Source organism: Xiphophorus hellerii, chromosome 14, assembly GCF_003331165.1.
Source record: "Xiphophorus hellerii strain 12219 chromosome 14, Xiphophorus_hellerii-4.1, whole genome shotgun sequence".
NCBI lineage: Eukaryota > Metazoa > Chordata > Actinopteri > Cyprinodontiformes > Poeciliidae > Xiphophorus > Xiphophorus hellerii.
Window position 1 is genome coordinate 15,325,703 of NC_045685.1, and position 15,868 is coordinate 15,341,570.

A 15,868-nucleotide genomic window follows, 5' to 3' on the forward strand; every position below is an offset into this window, starting at 1 on the left:
CTCCACTATAGACATTCTCCATTCCTATCAACAGACTGCTGTTGGCTTAATGGGCTAAGTTCCTGCCATAGAGTAAAACATAAGTGGTATGACATGCATGCCTCAGGGTGCAGCACGTTTCAGGTGGAATATTTTTACCGTTGCTTGCAATTCATAACCTGAAACATGGATCCTCACTTGCCGTCCCCTTCCCATCTTTTATTTTTGATTTGATTACAGATTGAAGTGTAGGAAGGTCGAAATGAGGCTTTGCATAATAGCCTGCAGAGCAGAAGATGCAAGTCATTTGTGCTCGAGCAATATGGAGAGCCAATAACCGCTGTATCATGTTGTAGAGGAGACGGCAGCGTGGATAGAGCCTTACCCACAGGAGTCCATTACACTATGCTGGTTTGTTGGATTGGGTTTCACTCCAATCTAAACATATGTGCATGCACACAGAGGTATCAGCTTTCTATGGAGTACACCGTCTGGCTAATCAATTACATTAATTGACCAATTATGAGCAGGCAAAGAACGAAACCAACATAGAGCAGAGTTGACTGAGTGCGACAGAAATATCTGTCCTGAGAGCCGCTGCAGCAGTACTGACAGAAGGGTGAAAGGATAAAGTCTCTCTCAACCTTTCTAAGGTTCTTAAACATTTCTGAATTATCCTGTCCAGACTCAAATTGACACTACTGAAACGTCCAGGCTTTCCTGTTTTTCTGACAATAACTAATTGAAATGTTCAAGTCTTTTTTCCGACAACATAAGGTTTATTTTATTAAGCAATGTACCGCAAATAGAATAAAAGAGGAATAACCTACGCATGTTAAGAACTGCAGTAGGCTTTAACCCAAATGTTTGTGCTACAAATGGTAAATGTTCAGCATTACATAAAAGTGGACTATGTTGCTGGACTTTGTTGTGGTTATTAGGTTTTTAATAAATGTGAGCAGACAAATCATGTTCACTCACATGTATGCTGTCCTTGTGTATCAATAATATCTCTGGGTGGTACACTTTATGTGATATGTCAAAAGCCACATAAAGCAAAAATATATATATATATATATATAGCACATTTTCAGCAACAAGGCCATACAAAGCGCTTTACAGGATTTAAGAGGAAATACAAACAAAATAACAAACCGAAAGAAAGAGCAAAAGAAGAAAAGCTAATAATGTTTATCCAAAGTAAATAAACTAGATACTCCTATTCAGGGTTAGTAGATAAGTATAAGTAAATGTCCTCTGGTCTAATTCCTTTTCTGGGTTGCAAGAATACGAGTCTAAAAAGTAGTTTTTCTAAGGTAGTTTCTCTGGGTTCCAAGTTCTAATCCCTGTTCTGGGTTGTTAAATAAGTGTAAATAAGTAAGTATCCTCTGGACTTCTGGGTGCTTGATAAGTATAAGTAGGTATTCTCTGGACTTTCTAAGTATGCTCTAAATTTGTAAAAGTAATGAGTACTCCACAGTTTCTAAGTAATAATAAAAACTAAATGTTCCTGTTCTGGAAGAATTTTTTCTTCTAATTCCTACTCCTAAATAAGCCTACCACTATGTTAAAACATTGCCAAAATAAAGGGTAAATAGAACAAGACAAATAAGTCATGCTTTTAGGTTCAGTGAAATAGATTATTTTAATGGTGTCTTTACAGTTCTCAGGAAAATAATCAGGCAGCAGTAGCTCATTCAAAAGGCTGTTGCCAAATTGATCACATTACGCCAGCCCTGCATCACTGCTCTAGCTCCTTGTGTGTGAAAGGACCAATTTTAAAATCTTTCACAAGCTTCTGAATAGTGTTGGGCCAATAAATGTTTCAAAGTATTGTTAGTCAGTATGGGCCAGATCCAACAGGGGTCACTCAGTATATCTAGGGTCACAACCCAACAAGTGAAAACAGCATTTAGTTTTTCTGCTCTGCAGATTTTTAAACCAACTCCCTTAAAGCAAGAGATGTGTGGACACTGTTCCTGGCTCCTTTAAATCAGGATTAAAAACAATAGATTTCTAAAGTCTTCCTATTAAAGTCAAATCTTATTTTATGAGTTTATTGTTGTCATGTCTTTAAAATTGAATCAATTTCTTGTCATTAATGTGACTTCAGCACTTTAAAACACTTTGTGTATACTTTGTGCTAAAATAATAACTTGCCTTGACTTGAGTTCTATACCATTAACTTAAACTTAAATAGCATTAACCTAGTCCGATACATAGGTAATATAAAAAGCATTCTGCTTATTGTATATGAAGGTGGTGCTGTTTTTTTTATCTTTTAGCAAATTTAATAATACATGTTGGATTCGGAATATCGTTTCAAAACGTATACAAAGATACTGAAAGAAAATTAAACACCATTCCAAATGTTTTTAAAATGGTGCAAAGTGAAAGTTGTGGTTTTTACCTTTTGATTGATGATGTTGACCCAAGGAGAGGTACAGTTGCTGAAGTCGGGCCCCTGGAGGTCCCAGTATCCTTCTGGTCCCAAGCACATGAATGAAGCCACACCTTTAGACAGAAGAAAGTCACCAGTTAAGTGGTTATAAAGACTCAGAGAAACATCTTTTGTTCTGTGTGTTTTGTCCATCATTCTAACCAATCTCGTCTGACGCAAGCCTAACAGAATTTTCCAATTTTTCCTCGACCATTTTCCCATTATAGACTGACACACCACATAATACTTTACAGTTTCTCGTCTATTGCCCGAGTCTTCTGTATGTCAAGCCCTTTTTCTTATTTGCAAAACTTGTCCAAAGAAACAAAATTTCTAAGTGATCCAATTAATGGAATTTGCAGAACTGTAATTGGATGGTTTTATCGTAAACTGGCTAAAATGAATCTGCTTCGGTGAAGGCTGGTTGCTGGACTCATCCAGACACACTCAGTATTTAATCATTAAAAGTCAGAAAGTGTCTGCTCCTGTGGCTGTTTAAGTCTTGCATAAGAAAGCAGATACAACAAAATAGGTGCCAATTAAGGCTGAAATCCCGAGGAAAGGTCAATTTAACAGGTTGGAGGAAACTCTCTGCTGATAGATGAGCACTGCAAATCCACTTACAGATACTGAGTATTATTAATCTGCATGGTTATACGTTAAGCCTTTCTAATCTTGCTACACCTATTGACATCTACAATATAATATTTTTATTGGTTTAAATGTAAACCAAATATGTTATTACAGGTACAGGTTCAACATATCATGTGAATTGAGATTGTTTTGCAATGAAATTAAACCCAATTTGCTTCTTCACCTTAAAAGTCTATGCATGCACCTTCACCGCTTACATCTGCGAAGTTGTATGCTGACATTAAATTACTCTTTCTTGTATACAGAGGGTGTTGTTGCAGGTTGACACAACCTGCATTAACAGATATAAATTTTGATGGACATATAATTTCCCTCTCCGGTCCACCTTAGACAGCCTTGTGTTTGATGGGTTTATAAGATAAGTGACTGTGCATCTCCCCCCTACACTGAGAGACAGAATGAAGGAGCATGAAAGAGAAGGGGGATGGTGGGTGGGGAGTCAGGGGAGGGTCAGAGGGGAGAGACAGGAGTGACAGGGAACGAAAAGACGTAGATGGAAGGGGAGCTCGGAAAACTTTCAAAGAGTGGCAGAGGAAGCTCACGCGGCCGTGTTCTGCTTGACAGTGTTGTCTGAAGTGCGACGGCTTTGAAGGGAGCGCCGAGAGGGGGAGGTGGGGTAGCGGTTCCTCTTATCTGCACCATGTGTTGGCTGTTAGTGAGGTCTCGATGAGCGCTGACGTTGTCCCGTTAATGAAGACGACATGTATATGTGCGTCTCTGTCGGTTAACTGATTGATGAACGGATTGGGCCCCGAGCTGAACTTGAGCATACCAGAGAAATAACTTTTTGTTTTTCATTGTGCAGGTGTAGTTAGACCTCACCTGAAGAGTATATGCAAGCACTAAGGTTTACTGATTACCAGATGCAAAGCAAATGCTTTATTCGTCCCTCTATCAGAGTTAAAGTTACCAAAGGAGGTAACTAAATACTAAATAAAAACTACTTTCTGTTATGTAAAATAAATTGAGCTGTTGCTGCCATCACCGTTCGTGTTCTCTCTGCTTTTTATACATAGAAATACTAGCAGGCCCTTCCCCAGACAGTACCCCTCACCCTGGCCCAACGACGGTTTTTTAGCTGTTTTTTCTTTATAGATAGATTTACTGACAGAGCTGTTTCTGCACTTAAGAAGCGTTCAAAAGACAAAAAAAACCATATACTGCCCAAAAAAAAACTTTTTGGTGCTTTGGCCCTGTGACTCTTTGGGTTGCCCAACTTTTTTCTTGAATGAAACCAGTGAAAGAGCTATTTCTGCATTAATTTGATGTACTTTCTATGTTTTCTTCATAGAAATACCCCTGACCCAGTGCTTGTGCTGCTGTCTGAGCTATTGCTGCAATTAATTCTGTGTACTTTTTTTGGTTGACTGCAGATAGAAAGCACACCTAGCCCAGTGCTTCTGTTCTTCGGACAAAAGCAATAATGACCGTCATCCTTTTGTTTTTTCACCTTAAAAAAGTGCTTTTTGTTCAGTGATTCTGTGGGTTTTTTGTCCTCAATAATCATTGATGCCACTACTGGTTTATTAATTTTGTGCACTATTAAAGAACTAGAGATTCCATATTAAGTATCTTACCAGGACAAAGTAACTAAAAGAGCCATTGTGCCTGTTCAGTTAGTGTAGCATCTTTATTTTATCCTTATATTATCCTTTCCCAGTGCGTCTCGGTTTAGGTTTACTTTTTTCTGAAAGAAACCAAGATAGTTGCTTTGATTTTCTTTCCATTGACAGTACACCCTATCTGAGAGTCCCCATGTTTTGCATTGTCTTCTGCATGGAAGGAGCCACTGAAAGGGCTATTACTGCCAACGACTCATTTTGCTTTCCTTTCCTATGGAAGTACTCCTAGACCAGCATTTCTGTTTGTCTGTGTTTCCGTCTTGACTGTATAAAGCATTCATTATCGTTTTTTTTTTTTTTCCCAGTTTCATTGATTTTCTTGCAACAAAAATCTTTATTGAAGAATCCTGGCTGACAGCAGGCTTGGTGTTTTTGTCTAAACTAAACCATTAAAAAAAATAAATGCTCTCAAGTTTTTAACCTTTTAGATAGAATGTCTTTAAATGCGCAGCAGTCAACATTGATTTAATCTGAAACTACACTTGACTTTATTCTGTTAGTATTGATGCAAAGACGGGCAGAAAACATCCACAGACACAAAGGTCTAATGCCTGATCAAGACTAATGAGCTATAATTATTCACATCTGTCCTGCAGTGAAACACAGAGCACAACTACAGCTGTGTGATGTTTTAGTAACTAGTTTTCATACAAATTCAACATTATGCTATCTTTAGCGCTGCATCATTGAGTCGGGAATAAAGAGTCAGTGGGGGAAGACAGGAAGAGAGCGAATGTAGGCTGCGCAGGGAGTGTAAATATAAACAAAAACTCACACAAGCAAATCACAGCAGACCGGTTCTTCTAAGGAGAATATTGACATCCTCTCTGAGAGAGGAAATAGAGAAACACTATTTATTTTTTAAGCAGAGCTTTTCTGATTTCAACAGAGATATGTTTGAGTTTGTCTGGGATTAGTCATAAATCTTGCAGATGTGTGGTTTTGTTATCGCTGCCCTCTCCACACCACGATTCATTTTAGGATTTTATTATAGAAAATAGAACTTGCAAAGCTCGGGTGAATTCCAGTTTCTACATGGACTTAAAAACAAGGTTCCTGCATTTTAGTTGCAGCTTACTTGCCCCCCCCCAAAAAAGAAATCATGAAATATATTGCTATAAAGCCTGCTTGTATTCCTTCAGGAAACAAACACATTCCAAAGAAAGACAAACACAGCACCTTCTTCAATGACGCAAAAGGCTGCTACACACTTCCACGGTCTTTAACAAATGACAAGCTAACAAGAGTTAATGGAGAGCAAACACCTACTTAGTAATCGTCAAAGATCTGGCATTAAAACAAACCAGCATTACCTATGGTTCCTGATGGACAGGGCATCTTGACGACAGTGCCCTGCCTGGTCTTCGGCCAGGCGATGTCCATCATCACCAAGGGATTACAATATTCCACCCTGATGTTCGGAAGCTTGGAGGAAGGCAGAGCTCCATCGTCATCTTCTGGCTCTAAGGCGTTCACCAGTGTGTGCACGGGTGATGGCGTGGTGGTTGTTGTGTGCGGCCACACAGCCACTGCAGTTATTGTGGAGGGCATCCTGGTGGTGGTAGTCCTGGTTGTTGTGGGTGTCAGGGTGACGGTGACGGGTCGAGTAGTGGTCCTCATTGTTGAAGTCATGGTGTCCATATAAACCATGACAGAGGAGGACGTTTCTGATACATAAGAAAGGATGTAAGATTAGAAAAAAAAGCACAGAAATAGTTTTAAATCATTTCATCAGTTGTACCTCAGCTGTGTTCAAGTGGAAATTTGCTCTTTTTAAAGCTCAAATATGGACAGTGTACACATCGGAACTCTATTCTTCCCCTTTTTCCATGTGTCAGTTTAAGAGAAGATAGTTCAAAGAGGATCAGTCGGAGTTTTCAGGGGTGACCAAAGTGAGCATGCATGGTGTCTTGTTTGGGACCCCTGCTGGTTAAGCTAACATACACACGCCGACACACCCCCCCACACACCAGGAAACGCACATTTCCAGCTGTGCATTCTAAATGCAGCTGCTAGTGGGGCCATATCTCTGCAAGTCAATGGCAATTTTTTCTAAGTATGTGCTATTTCTGGGTCATAGAGCACAAAGTTTAACACCCATTTCCTGGATGTGGATCTTCCCTGTGGTTACACTCCAGGAACTGTTTGCTAATGACGTTGTTTACCTGAGCTCTAAGGAGAAAATGGCTATCGTAACAACACCAATGCATGCGCACTAAGAAATGGACTCATGCACTAGCTCAGCCATCTTCTCCTCCCTCTTAAATGCACTTGAAGTTCCTCAAGTCTTGGTCATCAATCATGCCTTGTGCACCTTATTCATCTTCCACAATGTCTCTGATTGGAAATTAGAGGTCCCAAATTAATTTAGCTCCAAGTTTTATTTATGAATCCATGAACTCAGTAAGCCCATAGAGTGTCTAAGGACACACAAGGGATAAAACTTCATAACATTTCCACAGAAAAAAAAAGAAAATAAAAGAATGCCCTAACTCCCCTTTTAATCCAACCATTGTATATTTACACCACCATCTTTGCTCTGTTTAGCTTTGCCAACAGTTTTGTATGTCATGATCTAATTACAGTCTGCGGTTTGTGGACAGCTCGCAATGGCCCCTCTAAATGGATGAAAGAGGCCTTTCTCACAGACACACAATTTGGACCTTCACTAAAATGCAATTTGGGACAGCTGTCATTTCCTCCCAGTGCCGGGATACAATCAAAAAGACAGAAGTGACAAACGATCCTAATCTTCGTATGAAAGGAGAGCAAAACAAAATTTAATGAAGGTCAATTTTATGTTGGCAGGTTCAATGGACGCGGTGTACCTCCGTGAGCTCAGATAACGGGGGGTGAGGGGGACTGTTCTATGAGATTCAATTTGCAATGGGACAATATCTCGGTACGGTAAATTTGCAAAGGGTAAAATGAGACGGCATAAATTAGCGGAGCAGTGTGGGACGCAGAGGCTGCCGCGGGCTGTAATGACACCCCGACAACTATCAGCAGTCGATGCGTTCCACACTTAACAGCATTCAGCGACAGCCAAGGTTGATTAAATGATGTGCCACCTCAGCAAGAGTGCTGGTTGATTGAGTATTTGTTTTCCTTCCGCCAACAAAAAGAGACTGGTGTGTTTTAAGTGTCTGCAGGTATCCTAGGAACTCCTGTAGAGTCACACCACATTTCATCTTATTGAACAGTAATGTGAACCAAAGACTTACAAAGCCAATTTATTTCAATAAACAATACAAAGTTGACAAGAGCCACTAGACAAAGAAAAAGGTTAAAACCTGAAATAAACGGTTCCCTCCAAAATTAATCCTTGCATTTCACTATTTAAGCTTCCCTGACAAATAACACATATAGACTGTTTTACATGTTGGTTATGTTCATGAAAATGTAGGACTCATCTTTAGTTACTATTGTTGCCAGGTGGAAACCGCTGAGACTACACTTACACCACACCACGAAGGGTCGAGATTAGGTACTTACAAACTTTGCAATCACTTGGTGCTTATATGTACAAATTTCACACATTGAAAGTCAGTTGGTGCGAAATGGAAATGCAGAGGTACAAAATAAGTGTATGGTTACGAATTGTTTTTACAGATGAACCTATCAGTAAGATAAAAATCAGCCCAAGAAAACACAATTTACATTCTCCACAAGGTGACAAACATCATCAGTAATTTTAATTTCATCACCATCTACCAGGAAAGCAGTAGTAGGAAATATCCTTAAGGGAAATATACTCAAGGACACCAGTCTTATTTGATTGTTTATGAAAGCACTTGTGTTTTATGTGTGGCCAAAAAAAAATAAAATCAAAAATGAAACCCTGCTTTTTTTTTAAATATAGGTTTGATGTCAGTGGATGTTAAATCTGAATATGATAGGAAGGCCACCATGAGGACGTCTGATAAAAATCTGATCTGCTTATATCAAGGTCAGTACTGGCCTTGCTGTGGCAATCCTCATACAACCTAGTGACTGAACAGGCAAGCAGAGGGGCCAATTAGGAGAATCAAATCTCTACGCAGGTGAAGACCACTAATTTAGAAGTGGTGTTGTTGAGCTGCCTCCAGCATATGTGAATGAAGGTAAAACTTGAAACACATGAGGGACTATTAAAATGGAAAAGACTGCAGTTAGACAGATCATGAACATATTTTATTTGCTCCTGTGTGATATTGATACTTGCTTGGATTAAAGAGCATTAAAGTAGGAGTGCATTACTTCACTGGCTGACCCTTTTCAGTTTTTACATTATTTCTGTATTAACAAATGCTAATGTTAACCTTAAAATTATAGGATGACATTTCATATTATAAAAACCTTAAAATTTCCAAATCTTAATAAAGCATAAGGTTTTTAAATGGTGCATTTAAAAAGAGTCAGTGTAAAAATGAATAATAAGTAGAACACCTTGTTCTTTGAAGGTTTATCACAACTAATTGAACATATTGGAAGCACTAGTCTTGGGTACTATGTTTAAGATGCTCAAATGTTACATTTATAGGAAAATGTATCATCATGTGTAGGTTTAATTTCAGTTAATCCGTTATCAGATCGGTATGGTAAATGGCTGTATCCTCTCGGATACAGCCAGGTGTTAACTGCTTTCTCGGAAAGCAGTTAACACCTGGTAAATTCCAGGTGTCCCATCAGCTCTAGCAAAGAACCTGATAAGCTCACAAACGTACCTCATAAGATCTCTAAAAGTGCCTGGTGGGCTTCATGAAACTGCCAGGAAAGTACTTTGTAGGTTTTGAAAAGTACATATGGAAATAAAATTTGAGAAGCTTGCTGGTTAGCACTAGAAGGTACATTGTAAGATTTGGACATTTACCTGTTAAGTACAGAGAAAGTAATTACTAAGTCCCATTAAAGGTACAGATCAATTCCAGTGCCGTCCCGGAAAGTACCTGGTAAGAGCTTGAAAATAATGTCTGAGTTTCGGGAAAGCATGGGCTATATATAGTGTAGTGCTACCCAGCTTTGTTTTTCCTCTTTATTTATTTGTCCTTTCAGAATCTTAATAAATACCCTAGAGTCTGGTCAACCATTTCATCTGGTCATTTCTCATCCCAGGCTAAAAGACAGTGAGATCATTTTCTTTTACCTCTTCTTCTAAAGTAATAAAGATAAAAAAAATGTTGAATGCTTAAGGCAGTATGACAGTACGGAAGAAATATGACTTAGGGAAATGTCTGTCACAGCAGGGGGTTAATTCAAAGTCACCAGGAATCATGTTTAGAATGTAATTCTATTCTTCTGGATGATCCCACTGAGTCCATGGGTAAATTATTTTTCCGAAGGTTCGGTCTACATACGGCATGTTAAATACACCTGCAGACACACACGGACGCAAAAGAGATAGAGACTAGGGACAGAAAAGAGGAGTATGCCCTTGAACAGAATTAAATGTCTTTTCCATGAAATGAGCACATGCAGAGCAAAAAAAAAAAAAAAAAAGAAAAAGGAAAAAAAAAGGGAAGCCAGCAGTGGACAGCAGCTACAGTCCACAGACAGTATCGCCTTAGAGACAATACAAGGTCATTTTGTTTTAACTTGCTAACTCTGCCAATCTAGACAAGGGGATACAAATAGGCTTGCGAGAACATATAGTGTAAAAGTGGTCTCTTCAGAGCCCAGAGCAATAGATTAGTGAACTTAAGAGCATATTTGAATTAATCAAAAAATAATTTTAGTTGTAGGTTTTAAAAAATGTAAAAAAAATATTTCAGGGCAACTCTTCTGTGTCCTGTGACAGGAGCTATGGCCATGCAAAAACCTTTAATTAACCTGCTATTTAACATATTAACAGACCACTTCTTACATTATCCATTTAAATCTTGAAGACTTAAGAACATTCAGGAGCAAACGTATCAACCTGTTCATTCATAAAAGTCAGCAGTAAACTATTGTAGACTCTCCAGCTTCCCGTCTTATTCGAGTACCAGAACCCTCTCATCATCGATGCTCTGCTTCAGCCCCTCCCCGATCTCACAGAAAGCATGAAGTCTGTTTCTACCACACACAGTGCTTTGTGCTTCATTTCAAAGCATTCATTTCTAACTAATTAGCCTCTCTCTCTGTATCCCAGGGCTCGTGGCTTCCACAATTAGATAAGCCTGCTCGACTCCGCTCCAGGAGAGAAAATTGCAACGCTATTATGAAATGGATCCGGTTTATGTGACTTGCCACTTCCACATGGAGAGCAAGACACGTCTGGCTCTGGGAAACTTGGGCTGAGTCGGGATCAAAAGAGCGGTGGAAGGGGCTTTTGGGGTGAAATGGAACAAGCAATAGACAGTGAAGTGAGTCTTCCATCGTCGTGCTGAACCCAATTACCTTCTAATTTAAGGTTTTGAACCTTTATGCATGGCTACATCTTCAGCAGATATTTTCCACAGACAGGGAATTAAAAATATTGACTGTGGGTGTGTTCTGTCAGCTATTTACTTACTTTTCACCCACTTATAGCTCATTCAATGTGATTAACAAAAGCTAATATTAAACTTTAAAAAATTACCTGTCTGGGTGCCGGGACAGATTTTTAAACCCATGATCAGAATTAGTATCTGACTGATACATTGTTGTGATTTGAAGAAGCTAGACATTCCCACTGTTCAACAAACTCTTACTAGCTGCCTGTACATGAGGGTTACTGATAAGGATTGGCTATAACTAGCAGTTTCTCACTATCCTTTTGGATTGATTAAGATAATATTTTACTTCTATGTGGTTTTCAGTTTCAGCAAATGTCAAGCTGTGTTGGGTTGTGTGACTTGCTGCTGTACCTTCTTGGACATAACATAGGTGAGATTTGAGAAATGAATTTAAATCAGTTCCTTTAAGTGATCATATATGCTGTCTGTAAGGCGAAAGCAGGTAGTTCGACAAATTCATGAAGCGTCAGCATTTTGAGTTACTGTAGCTTCAGCTGCACCTTTTTTGCTGCTTCATAGTTTGATTTTCCACTGCTGACACAAATTAGATTTACAATGTCATTAAGAAGGTTTAAAACGTGCTAATGTGATCTCATGAGTTTAAAAGGAACTAGACTCACTTCGTCACCAAATTTGTGTTTTTTTTTTCTTCTTTTACTAAGCTAAAGCTGCTTTCAACACATCAACATCTTTGACTTCAGAGAAAAGATTTGCATAAAATTATGTTTCCAAGAGTGGTCTCATCCACCCTGTAAAGGAGACGTTAAGGAAAGTGAACTGTGAATTGCTGAATTTGTTTGCTTCATAATCAACAATCATTTCAGCATTTAGTAAATGTTGAGGCATTATTTTGTCTCTGACATGCAATTTACATCACTGTGAATCTTGGGCTGATTCAATGTTTTTCATGTCAGTTTGTTTCCAAACAGATCTGTTCTTATAACATTTTAAAATCATTTTTCTTCAGTAGCTTTTACACTTTCTGATGTCTCTTTTAACCTACATCTTTTTCAGTTTTTTTTTCCAACTTATTTTCCTAACCAGTTCTTAAACCCAAAGCAGAAATTCTGAAATTCAGATAATGAATGACTGTGGCAAGATCAAAATGAAAGACTGCTGCAAAGTCAACAATTTAATTCTACTTGAGCTTTGAGGAGCAGGTGAGAAGCATCTGAAAGACACATATTTCAGAAGTAGCAAAAAAAATGAAAAAAGAAAAAGGGTATAATCCTGCAAAGATCTGACCTAAAACTTCAGAGATGCATCATTATTCAGTTGATCACCTACTGTGTGCCACGGTTTCAGCTAATAGTTAGAATTTTTCTGTGTCAAACCATCAGGGCCTTCAGGGAGTTCAGACAGGATCCAAGTTATGCCAGAAAACAAAATGTAAAAAAAAGACATTTTTGAAAATAGTATTATACATGTGTTACTAATTATTTAAAATAAATAAAAGTTGAAATTCTTTATGCAATAGAAGCATCTAAAGCTAATGATCACAATCAAACTTTGTAAACCATATACATGGAGCATTGCCTGACAAATCAACTTGAACAACGCAGATTGTGTTTCACCTGTACTGAGTAAAATTGTCATTTTTCTATGGAGGCATAGGCTGTCTCATTGAACTGGGTTAGTTCCTACTTGTTCCCATTCCCAAGGCTTCTATACTGGTTTCTATGTTGATTCTACAACCCAAGACTTGTTACTTGGTCTGGCATGCAGTGAAAACAGAATAGTATTCTTGTGAGACATTTAATCTAAACATACTCTAGGTCTGTTTGGGTATAACTGTTAGGTTTGCTGTGTGGTTGATGGTTCTGCTGCAAACTAAGAAAGGGAAGACTGTATCTTTATTTACAGCGTAAAAAGTGTGCTGTTACAACTGAGACCTGTTTCGAATGGGTGCCCGTATCAGTGGCAGCGTTTAGTGGTGGTGATTGGTATTGGGTTTCACATAGAGAAGGCTTCAGTATTAGATGCAGGGCTTGGCACTGGCATTTCTTATAGATTTAACTAAAGAAATAAGAGTAAAACGTGCCTTTGTGACAGGTTGCTGTTAAAGTGCCTAAAAGGGTTCTTAACTAACTTATTTATTATCTGTAGACACAACACTGATTCACCCCTTGAGTTCAGGGAACATTTTGTGTCAATCATTCATAACTCACAGTAAAGCTGCTTAACAAACAAACCAACAAAAAAAACATTCATCTGTATAGTCAAAAGAGAAGCTTTAATTCAGGGAGCACTGTCACCTTCATCAGCACAAAATAGTCTGAGCTGTAAACTATTTCAAATGAATTATATAAATAGATAAAATGCTGAGTGGCAAGGATGGAAAATAAATGATAAAAGTCCTGTCATTTAATAGTATCTTATTGTGTCGAGCCCACAAATCCATCACAATGTGCAACTGGGAAGTGGAAAGGTTGAAGAGGTGCTGGCGGTGGCGGGGAGGAGGAGCAATAAATTATGCTGCAAGGCATCCGGTAAGCTTCGATATCATCTGACATGATGAGAGCCATAATGGATGGGAGCTATGCATTGTTTGGCAATTAATTTCTTATTCCCGAGCTCCCTTCGCGGGATTTGAGAGGGCATCAATGGAGGTCACACAGCACTGGGAGAGGTGTATGCACTGGACTGATATGTATGCACACATGGACACGGGCCTGGAGAGACCCTCGCTGTGTTTGCTTTAACTGACAGAAGAGACAGGAGCTGCCACAGGCACTGCACTGAAGAACTCTGGGGTCATTTTGCTGCACAGATTTGCAAAGACACACAAATAGGAAGGTTTTTTGGTCTAATGTACACACATACTATGTAATCTACATTACCCAGAGAGGAAGCATCTGATTTTCATTTAATTAATTACAATTGATGGAGTCAAAACTCTCAAACCTCTTCAAAGTAAATGAAAGTCTTCAAATTAGTTGGAAATCTTTACATTTCTTTAAATATTGCACATACTGCACGATGAACACACGGTCCAAAAAAATCCTTATTTACCAAGTTCCAATGTTTCTCTTTTGATCTTAGGAGAGAGTCTTACAAGAAAAGCGAAATATTGGATTTGGCTTTTACTCTTTGGAGCCAAATATAGAGTCTCTCGGGCAAGGGACAAGGCCAAGCATAGTCAAGCCTGCCCAGGAAAGTGGAGGGTGGAGAAAAAGATGGACAAAGGCACAGGGGTAAAAAGTAGAACATGAGGAAGGAATCACCATGAGGAAAAGCTTGCTTTTCCAAGGTCTCGCCAATTGCCAAGAAAACAGAGTGCTGGGCTTTTCAAAAGACTATCAAACCGGGGTGGAATAGGCCAAATCGAGAGAAACTCTGACTCTGATGATAAAGAGAGTTAAAGACGCTTTGGAGGCCTCCGCTCAGATTCACTCGGCTGATTGGTCAAAATAAATCACTTTGAGCTTCTGGGCCACGGAGCCTGTTAAAGTTAATGTGGCAGTTTTTTGGGGCCTCTGGAGGAGTCGGTTGCCAAACACTCACACCAACAAACAAAGAAATACATAAGAGAAAAAAGAGGGAGGAAAAAGCTGAGAAAACTACCACCTGCTATATTATACCATTTGCTACATTCACAGGTTTAGTCAAACAGACCTCGGGTGATTGGCTGAGGCAAGAATCTAAATCCGACAAAGTAAACCACAACATCATTTGTGGTTTACACAATGTTTCAATAAACATTTTCAAAATGTTTATTGAAAATAAACATTTTCAATAATGTTTATTTTTTGAATGTTTTCTTCCTCCAATTGTCTTTACATGCCAGAAGTGATAGATGGACTGGCTGGTTTAATTGAGGTAATGCTTGCTATCCCCCTCACTATACATGTGATCTGTGTATGATTAGGTAAGAGCAGAGCTAGTACAGCCAATGATGGATAGCCCATCAAAAGGAGACACCCTAGACAAGAATCACATAATGCATAATGGGATCCAGGTCCTTGCAGAGCAGCAACACAACATTGGATGCTTCAGAGGCCTAAAACGACAGTGCACAAAACTAGTACACCTGACACACTGATAGTGTGAATAAGTCTTTCATATCAGTGGTGTTGGAAGACATTATGACATAAGAATATAATGTGTTTACCTGTAGCATGCACAATTCGTCTCCCATATACTCTTTGGACATGGCGAAAAATTCACCCACATGAGCATCGTCACACTAACCTGCCATGTAAACCCTATATATGCATCACTGCTACAGAATCAATGCAATTCCAATGACAATGTGTCTGGTCTGGTCTCTTGAAATTGAAACCCAAGTAATCACCTGTCATCTGATGTGGCCAGTAATGATTTGACTACTTGGGTGCAGTCATGGGGCATTAAATTTCATTTAAAGACAGTCAGTTCCTTGTATTCCATTCTAAAATAAATAAACGAGACGTTGATGTCACTGAAAGGTAACATACCTGGTCATATCAAAGCAAAAACTGTGAATGTTACCTAATTTTAAAAAAATACAAGCAGTGTAACCGGATCTTAATTTTTAAAAAAGCTTGGTTGGATGATGTCAAAAATAATTGTGAGCAACAACTCAAATTATTACCCAGAAATAAAGTCCTCAGAGGTCAGGATGACGTCAAAATGATGACGAGCCTATTAATGACAAAGGTGGCTGAACAAAAGACACTTGCGCCAACATTTCTGAGGATATGCCACTTGATTAGCATCAAGTAGCTGTTCAATGTTAG

The 15,868-nt window shown here is 38.8% G+C and overlaps 1 protein-coding gene across 13 annotated transcripts in view; it reads right to left on the minus strand.

Annotated features, from left to right (window-relative positions):
• LOC116732730 (adhesion G protein-coupled receptor L3) overlaps positions 1-15,868 on the minus strand; it is a 279,903-nt gene that overhangs the window by 85,277 nt on the left and 178,758 nt on the right. For all 13 annotated transcript variants that reach the window (XM_032583083.1, XM_032583084.1, XM_032583075.1 and 10 more), the window contains 2 exons: positions 6,009-6,362; positions 2,390-2,493 (listed from right to left, as the gene is read on the minus strand). In XM_032583083.1, the coding sequence (XP_032438974.1) occupies positions 2,390-2,493; positions 6,009-6,362 (458 nt within the window). The remainder of the gene's footprint in view (positions 1-2,389; positions 2,494-6,008; positions 6,363-15,868) is intronic.